The sequence below is a fragment of the Nyctereutes procyonoides genome, unplaced genomic scaffold (genome assembly GCF_905146905.1).
Source record: "Nyctereutes procyonoides isolate TBG_1078 unplaced genomic scaffold, NYPRO_anot_genome, whole genome shotgun sequence".
NCBI classification, from domain to species: domain Eukaryota; kingdom Metazoa; phylum Chordata; class Mammalia; order Carnivora; family Canidae; genus Nyctereutes; species Nyctereutes procyonoides.
The window spans coordinates 82,691,615-82,710,631 of NW_026575125.1; the positions used below are offsets into that span (position 1 = coordinate 82,691,615).

General features: G+C 39.2%; 1 protein-coding gene across 1 annotated transcript; it reads left to right on the forward strand.

The window, feature by feature from the left end:
• Nucleotides 1–520: 520 nt before the first annotated feature.
• On the forward strand, nt 521–880 carry LOC129518026 (ragulator complex protein LAMTOR5-like). Its single transcript, XM_055338086.1, has one exon. It carries the CDS (start codon nt 521–523, stop codon nt 878–880), a length of 360 nt encoding a protein of 119 aa, XP_055194061.1.
• The last annotated feature ends 18,137 nt before the right edge of the window (nt 881–19,017 follow it).

Here is a 19,017-nt window from a genome sequence, read left to right on the forward strand (position 1 = left end):
CACTATGTGCTTGCACTACACAGTGATACAACTCACTATTGTCAAGAGGAAAGAAAGAAAACATGTTGTTTGCTTTCATGTGTTTGTGCCTTTGATCATAGGATTTCCTTAGCCTGAAATATCGTTTCCTGCACCTTCTTTATCAAATCTTAATTCATTTTTCAAGGCCCAGGTCAAGGGCTAACTCTTCTGTGAAGCTATCCCTAATCTCCTTAGGCAGAACTAATTTAACCGTCCTCCATACTTTCAAGACTCTTTAGTTAGTATTGGTAATTCTGCCTAGCACGCAGTTCATTCTGCCTCGTATTAAGCAAAGCATATTGACCTGTTTGTCTCTGTCACAAGACTGTGAGCAACTTATGGTCTGGGAGCTGATGTGAGCTCATCTTTGCTCATGATATGAAATTTCCTGGTCCCTGTGGCTCCTCAACTCTTCATTTTCAAAGCGGTTGTCATCCCATCGTATTACTTGGGGAAAAGATAAACACTCATTCTTTTTTTTATTCCCCATTGATGAAGCATGCATTGGACCAGAGCCACTAAGTTCTCTCAAGCAGAGAAGGCGACACTCTGCAGGATCCCGGGCTGGGCAGATAGCGGTGGGATAGAGGCCACCTTGCAGCAGCACTTGAAGGATACAATGAAGAATCCACCCATTGTTGGAGTCCTGTGCACAGATTCACAAGGACTTAATCTGGGCTGTCGTGGGATCCTGTCTGATGAGCATGCTGGGGTGATATCTGTTCTAGCCCAGCAAGCAGCTAAGCTGACCCCAGACCCCACTGATATTCCAGTGGTGTGTCTAGAATCAGATAACAGGAATATTATGATCCAAAAACATGACAGCATCACAGTGGCCATGCACAAAATGGCCTCTTAATGTCTTATCAGTCTCCAGCAACCTGCCATAGGGGCTCCATCCTACCTATGTTAATTATCTTGTAGAACGAATAAAGTTCCAGTAGTTAGGCCATTTATTTAGTGTGCATTGGGCACTTTTCTATTAATTTTAGAGTAAGCTGCTTTTTCACACTCAATGGACTGACTTATCAGAATATTAGTAAGAAAGGATCATGTTTTGAAGCAGCACGTCCAGATCACTTTGTACATAGAATTTTCTTATGTTCAATAAATCTGATCAGAGGAAAAAAAGTTCTCTCAAGACATAATCTGCTATGAACTAGTATTATACTTAACAAAGGACTATCTTGTGCTCCATCCAGTGGAGTGTTTGTATGGCAAGCACGGTAAATCCACCTTAAGATGCACCCTTCAAACATGAGCCAGTCGCCACTAAAATCTATGTCTGTGTCTATTACCTATTCCTCGACATCTGTTCTTTCCTCATGGAAAAGAATTTTTAAGAAATGTACAAAGCATAACTTTCCCTATCTTATCAGCCAGCTTCACAATCGATTGAAGTCTAGCCTCAATCCCAGAGGTGTAGTTAGTTGAGTAGCCACATATTTCCAACACACAGATGTCGGGAGGAGCACTATGCTGATCTGGCTCTTATTCTAGTCTAGTGGGACACTCAAGGGAGGAGTCATCTATCCACTCATCAGTTGGCTTTTCTGCTTTCATTATTGCAGACACATTCATGCAAATACCAAACCTTTAACGTCAGCACTTTGAATCACAGTTTAATCTATAGTCTGGACTCAGTTTGAACTCTGAGAACATAACATTTCAAAATGAATATCAGGGTTTTTGTCACTGCAGTCCTCTTGGCTGGATAGGGCAAGAGATTGGCCAGGGAGGTGCAGTAATAAGACAAATGCTCAGAAGTCTCCCTGCATCTTCAGCCAGGCTACCAGACCAACCTCTGAATCCCCAAAGTGATTTGCACTCAGTGACACTGTGTTCTGAGAACAAAAACTCTGTAAACATGGCATAATGAGAAAGAGCAGGGGATTTGAAATTAGATAAACCTGGGCTTATATCCTGGCTCCATCCATACGAACTATGTGATTTTGGGATAAATCACTTAAATTTCTTGAAGTAAATACTCTTTTTTAAGCAGTAAACTGAAGTTAATGCCTACTGCATAGGATTAGTGGAATGCATAACTGAGATAGTGTAGGGCCCAGCACCCAGAAAGCATTCATTTAATAATGCCCACAATCTGTGATTGTGAGTTGTCAACAAAAGCTGGAGGGTGAAAAAAAAAAAAAAGCTGGAGGGTAACGGGCAGTTGGTGCACAGTACTTTTGGTGCACAGTACTTTTGGATTTTTTTCATGTATTCACAGCTCATGTTTTTCTCACAATAACTGTGGAATACTAAATACTCAATAGGACCTATCAGCTTCAATCTGAAATCTGAAATTTCCTTTAGTTCCCGTTTACAGCCTGGCTAAATTGCAAGGCCTCAAGGACAACTAAACTTTTAGGCAGCATTTTCAAAGGGTCTGAAAGCAGCTTTTGATAAAGATGAAAAAATGATAAAGATACTAGACTTTAGAAGATGGCTAACACCAGAGGTTAGGGGATATAAGCATGGCCTACATCAAGACTCTTGGAAAAAATAATATGTAATTACTAAACACTAACTATGCATCAGGCACTGCTTGAAGGCCTTTGCATGCAGGGTTTCATGTAATGCTTGCAAGAATCATCTGAGGTCATATCATTACTATCCCTGTGTTGAAGACAGAAATACTGAAGCACAGAGAGGCTAAGTAATCTTGCAAAATTATTTATTTGTAGAGCCAGAATTTGGAGGCAGGCCAACTAGATCTTGAGCCCATAATTTCATCATTGTATCATATATGATAGCAGCTGACATTTGGTAGAGTTTTCCAAGGCCAAAATGTGCGAGATATTTTTCTAAGCACTTCACATGAATTCCCTCATAACAATCCAACAACCCTTGATCACCAGTGCCATCATTAACCCCATTTGACCAATCAAGAAACTGTGGTTCAGGGTGCCTGAGTCGCTCAGTTGGTTAAGTCTGCCTTCAGCTCAGGTCATGATCTTGGGGTCCTATGATCCAGCACCGAGTTGGGGGGTCTCTGCTCAGTGAGGAGCCTGCTTCTCCCTCTCCCTCTGCCCCTCCTCCTGCTCCTTCTCTCTCTCTCTCAAATAAATAAATAAATAAGAATTTAAAAAATTATGCTTCAGAGAGTTATTTGCCCAAGGCCACATAGCAAATAAATTATAAATAAGCCAAGATTCGAACCTAAGCACTTTGGTTCTGTGGCCTGTGCTCTTGGCAGCTGTCTTACATTGCCTGCCAGGTAGAACAGGTACCATTAACCACATCTAACAGATGAAAAAGCTAAGGCCTCATAGCCACTCAGCAGGAACGGGACCTCAATTTAGGGTCCTTCAATCTTGGCTTCTACCAGGCCACCTACCACTTTCCACGGAGACCCCCCTATGGCTTGGGACTGAGTCTGCCAAGCTTTCCCCAGTTCCTGCCTCTGTTCCTGCCTCTGTCAAATAGGTAGCTCAAAGGCAGCTTCTCAGGCTTTGGTTATGCCACAAAGGTTTGGTGGATTAGCTGCTGTTGTTTTGTGGTATTCTCAAGCTAAGAAGTCCCGAAGACCTGATCTAAGAAGACCATAAAGAATAAATAAGACTAGAATATTCCCTCCTAATCTTCTCCCTCTCCCCCTTCAGGCCTTACAGGAACTACATTGGCAATTATCACAAGAAAACCAATCATTCAGCCGGTGCTATCTAACAAATTGCCTTGAAACTATTTTAGTAGTGACAGATGAGCACAAGGTCCTGGAAGACACATGTTCTTGCTTTCTTAATTGCTGCCTGACTGAAAACATGAGGCAAACAATATTGAGAATCTTATCTCAGAAATGCACTACCTCAGATGGCAGGAGATGCTGTACATGTACCTATTAAATGGGCCTACTGAAACCTTGTTTGCTCAATATTAATTAAGAGATGCTAATACAACCCAGCATCTGCAAATGAGCCAAGAAGACATCTGTGGATTGCTGGGACAAGTACTTCATATTTTTTAACCCTTTCAATAGCTTAAGTAGCTCAAGGTACTTTTATAAACGCTGGAATTTAGCTTTCTAATACCACTAGGATATAAGAAAGAGGTGAAAGTTTAGTTCTTTCTATTTGATAGGAAAAAGAGAGAGAGAGAGAGATACTAAACAAGACAGATCTCCAGACTTGTAATCTTGTAATTCACTGTTATGGTTTTATTTATTTATTTATTTATTTATTTATTTATTTATTTATTTATGTGTGTGTGTGTGTGTGTGTGTGTTTAAACTAGAAGTGCTACCCTAGCAACACTCATTCTAGGCAAAAATATTGGGGGGGGGGCGATGTGATTTGTTTTTTGTGACCTTCTGCATTTTCCTTTATCCACTCAGCAATCTTCATGCCCTATCTGTGATTCTCCCTTCTCCTACTCAAATAGCCTAATGCTTAAAGTCTTTTATTATGGCTCCTGATATGGACCAGAACTATACCCCATGACTTGCTCTCCACATTCCTCACTAAAGAATTTACCTGGACCCCCTTCCAATAGGGTTTCCTACAAAGTGCCATTTAAAAAAGCAATCAGATGACCTGGAAGTCCCAGTTCTGGGAAAGTATGTGACAGAACAGTAAGAATAGATGTGGGGTGGTGTGAGCAACTGTCCCAGCTAGCCAGGACTGAAATTTCCTAGGATGTGGGACTTTCAGGGCTAAACCCAGAAAAATCCCAGGTAAATCGAAAGTTAGTGATCCAAGGAATATTGATTATAGTAAGCAAAAAACTGGGGTTAAAAAACATAAATGTTCATCAATAGGATAATAGTTGAGTAAAGTATGGGACATTATCTTGTAGAATATTCCCCAGCTATTAAAAAGAAGGAGGTAAATCTGTATGTATTCAATAGAAAGCATTACTGCAAGGAATTATTAAATTAAGAATCAAAGTATGCACTAATATGTCTCATGAGGTACCATTTTTATGAAAGTTTAAGAAAAAGACCCCTAAAGTAGAAAAGTGACATGACCAGATTTGCATATTACATCTAATCCTTAAAATGAAGAGAAAACTACTTGATATTTTAAAAATTCAGCTTTGTGGGGTGCCTGGGTGGCTCAGTCAGTTAAGCATCTGCCTTCAGCTCAGGTCATGATACCAGGATCCTCGGATCGAACCCCACATCCTACATCGGGCTCCCTGCTCAGCGGGGAGCCTGGTCCTCCTCTTTCTGCCCTTTCCCCCTGCTCATGCACTCTCTCTCTTTCTCTCTCAAATAGATATATAAAATCTTTTTAAAAATTCAGTTTTTTACTGGATCACACCAGGATGATCCATACATTTGAAGAGCTTGTTGATAGCCATTACCACCTCAGGTCTAGGAATTTGGAAAAATGTATCTGACCACATGAAAGAATAGAGCAATCTGGAAGGATGTAGAATTATAGGGTCCTATTATACCAGAACACACGAGTGTTCAAAGAGAAATGAATAGAATAAAAAGAATAACAGAATGAAAGCCAGCAGGCATTGCTTTCAGTTTCTTTAAGCCTAAAAAGAAAAGCCTAATCCAATTGCTGGTGATGGAAGGTGAAAGAAAGAGTGAAACCATTTGAGATAGTGCTGAGCTGGTAAATAGAAATTTTAAGTAAGTCATGGTGTAGTAGAGCTGTTCAAATTTGATAATGGTGTAGATGTCTGAAATGAACTAGTTCACTGTATAATGTATATGAAAATAAATGTGATTAGATGGTGTTCTAGTAAGTGGACTACAGCACTGCATAAATTGTGCTTTGTGAGTAAAATATGTTATAGAGGAATTCAAGACTTTGGGGAAGTTGTCAATGTCTCAGGACATATTTCCCTTGAATGGCAAAGGTCATCAATGTACAAAAGTAAAGAAGAGTAGAAATTAGCTACACCAAGTGGGTAATTATGGTTCTTCTTGATTTATAGGCATACAAGAGGTTTTTACTTTTTCTTAACATTCTTTTCTCTCTCTTCCATCTTTATCTACAAATTAAATACAGTATTTTATAATTAGAAACAAGAGACATTCATTATCACCACCTAGCCATCACTAGAGGTAGCATGTAGAGAAGGATTATACCAAAACAGTATTGATGGGACTGTAAGCTGGTGACTCCTTTTGGAAGGCAATTAGCTGTATCAATAAAATGTTTAAGCTTGAATATTCGTAACCCAACAATTCATTTTTCTGTGCTGAGATAGGTACATGTAAGGACAATCATTGCAGTGTTGTTATAACAGCAAAACAACCTGGTGTTCATCAATAGGATATTGGTTAGAAAATGAATGAAAATATCAGTGAGGGTGACAAAACATGAGAGACAACTAACTCTGGGAAACAAACAAGGGGTAGTGGAAAGTGAGGTGGGCAGGGGGATGGGGTGACCGGGTGATGGGCACTGAGGGGGGTCACTTGGCGGGATGAGCACTGGGTGTTATGCTATATGTTGGCACATTGAACTCCAATAAAAAAATAAAAATAATAATTTAAGTTACATACTAAGGAATGAAGGGAAGACTTTTAAATGAACAAGGTGAGGGGCACCTGGGTAGCTCAGTTGGTTAAACATCTAATTCTTGGTTTTGCCTGAGGTCATGATCTCATGCGTTGTGAGACTGAGCTACACATCCGGCTCCATGGAGGCTGCTTGAGATTCTCTCTCTCCCTCCCTCTTCCTCTACCCCTCCACCGCTCTCTCTTTCTCTCTCTCTCCCAAATAAATAAATAAATCTTAAAAAAAAAACAAGGTGCATATGTAACTAATGACATGGAAGGCTGTCCATAGTCCATGGTCAAATGAAAACAAATTGCAGAACAATATGTGTGTAATCTCATTCTTATATGTGTACACACACATAGACATGTACTCACAAGTGCATGGAAAAGCTGGAGATACAGAAACTAAAGTGTTAAAGGTGAGGGGGTAGAGTGGAGAGAATTTTCACTTTATATATTGCTTAGAGTTCTTTTTTAAATCATAAATATGTATTGTCTTGAAAAAAAAGAGTTTTACACCCAAAGTAAGCAATCTGACAGGAGAATGGATACATGTTGATGTATCTATACAAAAATACTTAGGTGGTAAAAACTAATCAATGTGGGTGAATCTCACAAACATAATACTGAGCAAAAAAAAAGTTTCAGAAAAATATACCCAGGGTGAGTCTATGTATGTGAAGATCCAAAACGTGCATACAACCTAAATAATATTGTTTAGAAATACATAAAGAAAAGCAAGGAGGTGGCAAATGCAAAATTCAGAACCATGGTTAATGCTGGAGAGGATGAAGGAGTACCCAAGGTACTTTAAAGATTTTGGTTATATCCTATTTCTTAGGCTGGGTAGTGAGTAGACAGGTGCTTATTTTATTCTTATTACTTAAATACCACACATATGTTATATACACTTTTCTACATATATGATAGATTTCATACATATAAATTACAGTATAGATTTAGAATAGAAATGTAGAATTAAAATTTTAAGCAGCAGAAAAAAAGCATCAATAGCATCCTTAAAAAAATCATTACACACACACACACACACACACACACACACACACACACACACGCAATCGGATTAACTCATTCACATCGAAGGTTTAGAAGTTGAGTGGAGCCTTAAAAGTCTGACCTGAGGGGCAGATGCAATTTAGCGGACAGTCTCTAGAGACTTGAAATCCTACCGCCAAGGAACGAATGAATGGCATAGATTTGGGGCAGTAGAAAGAAGGAGGGGATCCTTTCCGGTGCATTGGAGGTGAGGAGTATTCCTGGTGTTCCTACATTACGTCACAACACGTGGGGAGCAGTTAATATCTTCTCCCAAAGAGTTCAGGGAGTCAACAACTATACTATAAAATTTATCTTCAGGGCTCATACCGGGACCTCTTTAAAGTCTCATGTACTGATGCCAGCCATGTCTATGAAGGGTTTCCAGGATGACCAGTGGAGTCTAATAACTTGACTAAAATAGTCACTGAATGGAACCCAAATATTTGAATTGATTGCCCTAGAACAACATGATTTTTGACATATTTATTCTTCATGGAACATTCTGCTCTGAGTTCCTATTAATTAAATTTAACCAAAACAACTCTAGTCACCCGATCACTTTCACTCTTCCCCACCAAATAAGATAAAAAGGAAAAGAAAAAAAGGTTTTCATTTGCTCAGACATCCTGGTTTTGTGGAAATGATTTTAAATCCTTTGTTTCTTAATTGATACTTTTCCCCTAGTAATTAAAGTATGGCAATAAATAAGGACAAAAGCCTTTTATATTACTTGACAATGACAGGGTCAGGCTCTCAGTCTCATATTCATCAGCCTGAGATGGGAAGCAGTAGCACAGTGGGGGAAACCCATCTGTCTTTATTAAGACTTGGCACCAAAGGAGGACAGAACAGAGAAGAGCTCATTTAGTAAATGGCACTTCCCATTCTGCAAAGCGACAGAAAATGTACTGCATTGTCAGCAAGAAAAAAATAATCCACTCAGAGGAAGTTGTTGTATTAGGGAGATTTAAAGAGAAAGAGCTTTTTAGTGATATTTAGAAAGGATAAAAATTTCTACCTAATAATACATAACTAACTAAGCAGGACAAAAAAAAAAAAATCTGCTCCCAGCCATTGTTCGCGTGGTCTCCTCTAAGGCCTTTCTATTCTAAACTGATTTCTATCTTTTTCATTCTTTATGGCCAGAAACAAGCCCCAGGACTACCTGAAGCCTTCCCAAATTTCCATCTACACTGGTTTCATCTTCCTGCTTCCATTATTTCCTAGTGGGCAGAAATTAGCATCGAAACGTTTCAGCATTTTACTATGCAATGTCACTCCCTGATTTGTGGACTGGTTTGTTTCACCCAACCAGATTGTCAGCTTCTTATGGATGGAGACTGTCTTAAGTACTCTCAGAGCAGGTGCTGGACACATAATAATTGTTCAACAAATGCTTGCTTTAAAAAAAAAAAGATTTTCTTTATTTATTCATGAGAGAGAGAGAGAGGCAGAGACATAGGCAGAGGAAGAGGCAGGCTCCCTGCGGCGAGCCTGATGCAGGACTCAGAACTCGATCTTAGGACCCCAGGATCATGACCTGAGCCAAAGGCAGACACTCAACCACTAAGCCATCCAAGTGCCCCCGACAAGTACTTGTTAACTGATTTTTTTAAAGATTTTATTTATTCATGAGAGACACAGAGAGACAGAGACAGAGACAGAGAGAGAGAGGCAGAGACACAGGCAGAGGGAGAAGGAGGCTCCATGCAGGGAGCCTGACATGGAACTCGATTCCGGGTCTCCAGGATCATGCCCTAGGCTGAAGACGGGCGCTAAATGGCTGAGCCACCCGGGCTGCCCTGATTTTTTTTTTCTGATATAAATCTCACTTGGCCATGGTGACCATCTTCACTAAACAAAAACCTGAAAAAGATAGTGTAATTTCTTAAATAACTAAGAGGTATTTATCAAGGTAATACACAAACAGGATTAAAACCTAGTAGAATACAGGAGGGTCTCTGACACAAAGCAACAGGCTGCTTCTGCTCCACCACACCATGTCCCATATTTACGCTCTCCAGGATAACTTCTTTCACCTACTTTGCTGTTTTTGCTTGTAGTTACCTCCTCCTACCTCTGCATAAAATGCCTATACCCCTCCGTCTCATTTATATCATTCTCTCTTCCCTCCCCCATTTGTGTAACATAGTTACATAATTGCTTTGAATTTTAAATATTATGGGTGTAGTGCTTTTATTTCATGTGCCTTCAGTTCTCTTCCTTCTACCTCCCGAATTTTTTCATCTGTTACAGGCATTGCTCAGAGATATTGCAAGTTGGGTTCCAGGCCACAACAATAAAGCAAATACCACAATAAAGTAAGTCAAATTTTTTGGCTTTCCAGTGCATATAAAAGTTATGTTTAAGGTATACCATTGTCTACCTTAAGTAGTGTGCAACAGCATTAGGTCTAGGAAAAATGTTCATACCTTAATTTAAAAAATACTTTGTTGCTTAAAAATTCTAACCTTCATTGGAGCTTTCTTCTCTTTTTTTTTCCCCAGAGAAGGGAAGGAGGGAGACGGGGAGGACAGAGGGAGAAGGACAATCTTAAGCGGGCTCTGTGCCCAGTGTAGAACCCATGTGGGACTCCATCTCACGACCCTGCGATCACAACCTGAGCTGAAATCAAGTCAGGTACTTAACAGACTGAGCCACCCAGGCACCGCATCATTGGAGCTTCAGGGAGTCATGGTCATTTTGCTGGTTGGAGGGTCTTGCCTCAAATCAGGATCTTGCCACTGATCAGAGTGGTGGTTGCTGAAGGTTGGGATAACCATGGCAATTTCCTAAAAAAAGACAACAATGAAATTTTCTGCATCGATTGACTCTTCCTTTCAGTTGAACATTTAGAGGGCATTGGAGTGTTATTAATTGGCTTAATTTCAATATTGTTGTGTCTCAGGGAATAGGGAGGGCCCAAGGAAAGAGAGACTGGGGAACGGCCAGCTGGTCAGTGGAGCAGTCAGAATGCACACACATTTATCAGTTAAGTTCCCTGTCTTAAATGGGTGCAGTTCATGGTGGCCCAAACCAGCTATATTAGTAACATCAAAGATCACTGATCACAGATCACCATAACAACTATAATAATAATGAAAATATTTAAAATATTGTCAAGGGGCGACTGGGTGGCTCAGTTGGTTAAGTGCCTGACTCTTGATCTTGGCTCAGGTCACGATCTCAGGGTTGTGAGTTCAAGTCCCATGTTGGACTCCACGTATGGTGAGAATTACAGTGTAAATATGCTAAATCCACATAACTAGATCCAGCATGTTGAAAAGTTGGATGGCATTCATAAGATTTTACTAAGCAAGAGTTGTGCTCAAATTTGCACTTGTGGGATGCCTGGGTGGCTCAGCAGTTAAAGCGTCTGCCTTTGGCTCAGGGTGTGATCCTGGAGTCCTGGGATCGAGTCCCATATCGGGCTCCCTGCATGGAGCCTGCATCTCCCTCCGCCTGTGTCTCTGCCTCTCTCTCTGTGTGTGTGTCTCTCATGAATAAATAAATAAAATCTTTAAAAAAAATTTGCACTTGTTTTCCCATGCTTTAGCAATCTTCACTTAGCCATCATCCCAAGGCTGAAAAATAAAAATAATTTAAATTGAATTGTGCATATTTGTTTGGATTAAAGTTTTTCTGATGATTGTCATCAACTAAATTTTGTTTAAAGTTATTATTTTACTAAAATATAGTTTTCTTTGATATTAAAAAATATTGTGAGAATTACCAAAATGTGACATAGAGATGAGACGTGAACAAATGCTGTTGGAAAAATGGTGCTGATAGAATTGTTCATCGCCGGGTGGCCACAAACCTTCAACTTGTTAAAAAAAAAAAGGCAATATTTGCAAAGCACAATAAAACAAGGTATGCCTGTATGTTTCTTCTGCACTCTTTCTATAATCATAATTAAGTCTTCTGTACTTTGGAGGCTAATCTGAAAGTTAAAACCAGTTATCAGTGTTTACATTATCGTGACTGTATACATAGTATTTACCTCAGGGCCAAGAGTTAGGTTATATTTCTTTTCATATCCAGCTTTTTCATTTTTTCTGTAGTTTCTTTTTTTAAGATTTTATTTATTTATTCATGAGAGACACAGAGATAGAGAGAGGCAGAGACCCAGGCAGAGAGAGAAGCAGGCTCCATGCAGGGAGCCTGATGTGGAACTTGATCCTGGAACTCCAGGACCATGCCCTGGGCCGAAGGCAGGCACCAAACCGCTGAGCCACCCAGGGATCCCCTTTTCTGTAGTTTCTAATAGCTTTTTCCCCCCACCTTATTTTATTTGCTTGTATCACATTCTCAGTTTGGTTGTTGATTTCTTTTCCAAGTCTCCATCACAACCAATGAATGGAAACTTTTTCTGGAAACTTCCCTCCCACAGGCCTTCAACTATAGACTCCACTGTGAGCCAGTTTCTTTCTAGACTTACTTCACAGCTACCATCCTGGAACTTCATTGCTTCCTGAGTTGGAGCCACTTTTCAAGAATTGATGTCTTCCTCTTTCTTAGATTATTTCCTCTTTTTTGCTGGGCTAAGTTTCCTTTGAAAGTATTTGATACAGATTAATTCCATAAGACATCTGTATCTAAAAGTGCTTTTATTCTACTCACACTTGACTGATAATTTAACTGGTTATAGTATGCTGTGCTGAAGAAAGTGATTTTCTTTTTTAAAAGGATTTTATTTTTAAGTAATCTTTACACACAACGTGGGGCTCAAATTCACAACCCCAAGATCAAGAGTCACATGCTCTGCAGACTGAGCCAGCCAGTGCCCTGAAAGTCATTTTCTCTTTTTTTCTGTATTTTTTCATTGGAGTTTGATTTGCCAGCATATAGTATAACGCCCAGTGCTCATCCTGTCAAATGCCCTACTCAGTGCCCATCACCCGGTCACCCCATCCCCATGCCCACCTCGCCTTCCACTACCCCTAGTTCATTTCCCATAGTTAGGAGTCCCTTACGTTTTGTCACCCTCTCTGATTTTTCCCACTCATTTTCTCTCCTTTCCCCTATGATCTCTTTCACTATTTTTTATATTCCCCATATGAGTGAAACCATATGATGATTGTCCTTTTCTGATTGACTTACTTCACTCAGCATAATACCCTCCAGTTCCAAACACGTTGAAGCAAATGGTGGGTATTTGTGGTTTCTAATGGCTGAGTAATATTCCATTGTATATATAGACCACAGCTTCTTTATCCATTCATCTCTCGATGGACACCGAGGCTCCTTCCACAGTTTGGCTACTGTGGACATTGCTGCTATAAACATTAGCGTGCAGGTGTCTCGACTTTTCACTGCACCTGTATCTTTGGTGTAAATCCCCAGTAATGCAATTGCTGGGTTGTAGGGTAGCTCTATTTTTAACTCTTTTAGGAATGTACCCATAGTTTTCCAGAGTGGCTGTACCAGTTCACATTCCCACCAACGGTGCAAGAGGGTTCCCCTTCCTTTACATCCTCTCCAATCCTGTTTCCTGTCTTGTTAATTTTCACTATTCTCACTGGTGTCAGGTGGTATTTCATTCTGGTTTTGATTAGTATTTCCCTTGTGGCAAGTGATACGGAGCACTTCCTCATGTGCTTGTTTGCCGTGTGTATGTCTTCTTTGGTGAAATTTCTGTTCATGTCTTGTGCCCATTTCATGACTGGATTGTTTGTTTCTTTGCTGTTGAGTTTAATAAGTTATTTTTTTAAGATTTTATTTATTTATTCATGGCAGAGAGAGAGAGAGAGAGGCAGAGACACAGGCAGAGGGAGAAGCAGGCTCCATGCAGGGAGCCCAACTCTGGACTCGATCCTGGGTCTCCAGGATCAGGCCCTGGGCCAAAGGCGGTGCTAAACCGCTGAGCCACCCGGGCTGCCCCTAATAAGATATTTATAGATCTTGGATACTAGCCCTTTATCTGATACATCATTTGCAAATATCTTCTCCCACTCTGTAGGTTGTCTTTTAGTTTTGTTGACTGATTTTTTTGCTGTGCAGAAGCTTTTTATCTTGACTAAGTCCCAATAGTTCATTTTTGCTTTTGTTGCCCTTGCCTTCATAGATGTATCTTGCAAGAAGTTACTGTGGCCAAGTTCAAAAAGGGTGTTGCCTGTATTCTCCTCTAGGATTTTGATGGATTCTTGTCTCACATTTAGATCTTTCATCCATTTTGAGTTTATCTTTCTGTATGGTGGAAGAGAATGGTCCAATTTTATTCTGCATGTGGCTGTCCAATTTTCCTAGCACCATTTATTGAAGAGACTGTCCTTTATCCAGTGGATAGTCTTTCCCTCTTTGTCAAATATTAGTTGACCATAGAGTTGAAGGCCCATTTCTGGGTTCTCTATTCTGTTCCATTGATCTATGTGTCTGTTTTTGTGCCACTACCACACTGTCTTGATGATTAGAGCTTTTCAACATAGTACTAGAAGTCCTAGCCTCAGCAATCAGACAACAAAAAGAAATGAAAGGCATTCAAATTGGCAAAGAGGAAGTCAAACTTTCCCTCTTTGCAGATGACATGATACTGTACGTAGAAAACCCAAAAGACTCCACCCCAAGATTGCTAGAACTCATACAGCAATTCGGCGGTGTGGCAAGATACAAAATCAATGCCCAGAAATCAATGGCATTTCTATATACTAACAGTGAGACTGAAGAAAGAGAAATTAAGGAGTCAATCCCATTTACAATTGCACCCAAAAGCATAAGATACCTAGGAATAAACCTAACCCAAGAGGTAAAGGATCTATACCCTAAAAACTATAGAACACTTCTGAAAGAAATTGAGTAAGACACAAAGAGATGGAAAAATATTCCATGCTCATGGATTGGAAGAATTAATATTGTGAAGATGTCTGTGCTACCCAGGGCAATTTACACATTCAATGCAATCCCTATCAAAATACCATGGACTTTCTTCACAGAGTTGGAGCAAATCATCTTAAGATTTGTGTGGAATCAGAAAAGACTCCGAATAGTCAGGGGAATATTAGAAAAGAAAACCAGAGCTGGGGCATCACAGTACCAGATTTCAAGTTGTACTGAAAGTCATCTTCCTTTAGAACTTTGAAGGCAGGGGCACCTGGGTGGCTTAGTTGCTGAACATCTGCCTTCAGCTCAGGTTGTGATACGGGGGTCCTGGGATCAAGTCCCACATTAGGCTCCCTGCAGGGAGCCTGCTTCTCCCTCTGCCTATGTCTCTGCCTCTCTCTCTGTGTCTCTCATGAATAAATGAATAAAATCTTTTTTTAAAAAAAAAAGAACTTTGAAGGCATTGCTCTGATGTCTCATATGTGAGATTGCTGATAAGAAATCCTAGGTTGGGACGCCTGGGTGTCTCAGTCATTTGATTGGTTGGTTTCAGCTCAAGTCACAATCTCTGATCTCCAGGTAAAAGGATTGAGCCCTATGTCAAGCTCCGTGGTCAGCACAGAGTCTGCTTGGGATTCTTTCCCCCTCCTTCTCCCTCCCTCTCTGCTCCTCCCCCACTTGCACTTTCTCTCCAAAATAAATAAATTAATTACTTTTTAAAAAGAAATCCAGGGACACCTGGGTGGCTCAGCGGTTGAGCATCTGCCTCCGGCTCAGGGCGTGATCCTGGAGTCTCGGGATTGAGTCCCACATCAGGCTTCCTGCGTGGAGCCTGCTTCTCCTCCCACTGCCTATGTCTCTCTGCCTCTGTGTCTCTCATGAATAACTAAATAACATCTTTTTTTAAAAAAGAAAAGATATCCTATGTCAATATCATTCTCATTTCTTCCTAGGTTACCTGCTTTTCTTTCTCAAAGCTTGAGGATGTCTCTATACTTTGTGTTCTGAAATTCCACAAAAATATACTCTGAAAATATCTCCTGTATTGTTTCTTTGATCATTCTATTTTATTCTCTTGAATTCCTATTAGGCAAATGCTGGGTCTCTCAGGTTTACCCTCTATGGATCTTTTTTTCCATCTTGTTTTGCTTCTTTTAGTCTTTTTTATGTTACTTTCTTTGATATTTCCTCAACTCTATCTTCCAGCTCTTCCCTTGAATTTTATCTCAGAAATGATACTTTTATTTCAAGAGATCTTTCTTTTCTCTGATCATTCATTTTCAAATATCCTATTCCTCTGATATAAATGCAATGTTTTCTTGAATATCTCTGAATATACTAATTAGAGTGTTTGCCTCACTTTACTTTTTTTCCTCTCTCAAGGATCATGTATTTCTTTTTTTCTCTATTTATCAAATTTCATGTTGAAAGCTTTCCTCAAATATCTGGTGGTCATTGTTTTTTTTTTTTTTTTGTTGTTGTTGTTATTTTTGTTCACATGGAAGTAATGAGACAATAAAAAAGCAATTGGGAATTTCATATACATGACTAGTGAGCTAGCCATTTTGTTGGGGGAACTCCTAAGTGCAAAAATGTTAAATACTTTTCTCTTGGACCTCTCAATATCTTTAAAGAATACACTCCATTTTTTGGAGCTCATGAAAGATAAAATCTGACTTCAGGGCATTCTGTCCACCAGAGTGGGGAGGGCATGGGAGAATCAACTCTATAAAAAATAGGACTAATTTATTCTCCCCACTTGTGCCTCATATCTCACTCATCCTCTTTTTCAAACCTAGCATTTATGCAGTCAAGAATGACTCTCTCTCACTGTCTCACCCCTTTGTAAGTATTCTAAGCCATGGCTTCTTCCATACTGCTTTATCAGTTACCACTCCTCCATCTGCTTTCCAGCATTCATCCAACCTTTATCCACTGATGGCCTCTTTCCCATTCTCTTTTCATCATTACAAAATTATATCTTTTGTATTCCTTTGCCACTTTGGGATGTACAGGCAATATACACATGTAATCTGTCTGCCATCTTTAACTTATTGAAATACATAAACTTGTTTTGATTACAGTCTGAGCTCTCACCGTGCACTAAAGAACATCATACTCATTACTGCAATAGCATCCACCTGATTTAGTACTAAAAGCCCATTATACAGAATAATGAAACATTACAACCATAAACTTCCATATACTCCCTTCTTAAGCAGAATTTCCTTATATTTTCCAGCTTTGTTACAATATAACTGCTATATAACATGTGTAAGTTTAAGGTGTACAACATGATGATTTGATAGGCATATATATTGCAAAATGATGACCATTTTAAGGTTAGTTAACATATCCATTACTTTATATAGTTACCACCTCACATAGTTACTTTTATTTTTGTGGTGAGAACTTTTAAGAGGTACTCTTAGCAACTTTCAAGTATACAAACAGAGTGTTAATTATAGTCCCCATGCTACACATTACATACTCAGGACTAATTCATCTTATAACTGAAAGTTTGTGCCCTTTGAACACTTTCATTTTCCTCACTGGCCCACTCTGGCAACCACCAAGTTATGTTTATATGAGTTCATATTTTGTTTAGATTCTACATATAATTGATATCATACAGTATCTGTCTTTCTCTGATTTATTTCACTTAGTATAATGGCCTCAGGGCCAATATATATATATATATATATATATATATATATATATATATATATATATTTAGGGCCATTATATTTTTGCAGATGGCAGGATTCTCTTCTTTTTATGGCTGAACAGTATTCCATTTCATATGTAGATGTAGTTATCCATTCATCTGTCAGCAGAGGTCATTTCCACATCTTTATTATTGTAAATAATGCTTCAATAAACATGGGGGTGCAAGTGAATACAGTTATTTCTTTTCATTTGAAATATATACCCAGAAGTGGAATGGCTGAATCATATGGTAGGTGTATTTTTAATTTTTTGAGGAACTCCTGTAGTGTTTCTGTGGTGGCTGCACCAGTTTAGATTGCCACCAACAATGCAAGAGGGTTTCCTTTTCTCCACATCCTCATTAGCACTTTTTTCTTGTCCTTTTGATAATAGCTGTTTGAACAGGTATGAGGTGATAGCTCATTGTCGTTTTGATTTGCATTTCCCTGATAATGAGTGCTTTGAGCACGTTTTCATGTACCTGTTGGTCATTTATATATCTTCTGTGGAAAATGTCTATTCCAGCCCTTTGCCCATTTTTGATTGGATTACTCGTTTGTTTTTTCCAATGAGTTGTGTGAGTTCCATATATAGTCTGGATATTAACCCTTTGTCAGATACATGGTTTGAAAAATATTTTCTCCTATCCTGTAGGTTGCCCTTTCATTCTGTTGGCCATTTCTTTTTCTGTGCAGAAGCTTTTTAGTTTGATGTAGTCCCATTTGTTCATTTCTGCTTTTATTTTATTGCTTGTGCACTTTGTGTCATACCCAAAAAGTCTTTGCCAAGACCAATGTCAAGGAGCTTTTTCTCTCTGTTTCCTTCGAGGAGTTTTCAGATTTTACATATAAGTGTTTAGCCCATTTCAAGTTAATTTTGTGAATGGTGTATGAAAACGGTCCAGTTTTATTCTTTGGCATGTGAATTTCATTCTCCCAACACAATTTATTGAAGAGAGTATCTTTTCTCCATTGAGTATTTTACCTCCCATGTCAAATATAAGTTGACCACATATGTATGGGTTCATTTCTTTTTTTTTTTTGGTATGGGTTTATTTCTAGCCTCTTGATTATGTTCCATTGGTCTATGTGCCTGCTTTTATGCCACTACCAATTAATTACTATAGCTTCGTAATATAGTTTGAAATCAGGAAGAGTGATCCATCCAGCTTTGTTCTTCTTTCTCAAGACTGCTTGGTCTATTCATGGTATTTTGTGGTTCTATATGAATTGGAGGATTTTTGCTATTTTTGCTATTATTTTTTTGCTTAAAAAATAAGCAGATTTTCTATGCATAGACCAAGGTATCTGATAAAGTTTTGGTGAAGTCAATTCATCAAGCATCTACTTGTCTTTTCCCCCAGAGCAGTGGTTCTTAACCTGAGGAGCTTGTTAAAAATACATATTCTCAGGGTATCTGGGTGGCTCCATCAGATAAGCATCTGACTCTTGGTTTCAACTCAGGTCATGATCTTGGGGTCATAAGATTGAGCCCTAAATTGAGCTCCCCACTCAGTAGGGAGTCTGCTTACCCTCCCCCTCACCTTTTGCCCCTCCCCCTGTTCATGCATTCTCACTCCTTTTAAAATAAATAAATAAATAAATAAATAAATAAATAAATAAATAAATAAATATTTTAGAAAAATGCATATTCTCAGTTCTTAGCCATGCAGAACATCTGGGATAGCGCCAACATTCTGTATTTTGAAAGAGCTCCTTAGGTAATAAAGCACAGACCTGGTTAAGAACAAGGACCACTGAAGGGTTAGCAACAGCAAGGTGGAGCCACTCCCATTATCATTCCTCCTCATTTAAACCCCTATTATTGCTGACTCTCAGATTACAGGAGAGGCTTTAAGGTGAGTATTTCAGAGAATATTTGCTGCATGGCTACCTCAATAAAAACCCATCAGGCAATTAATACAAAATTGACAGATTTAATCTGTG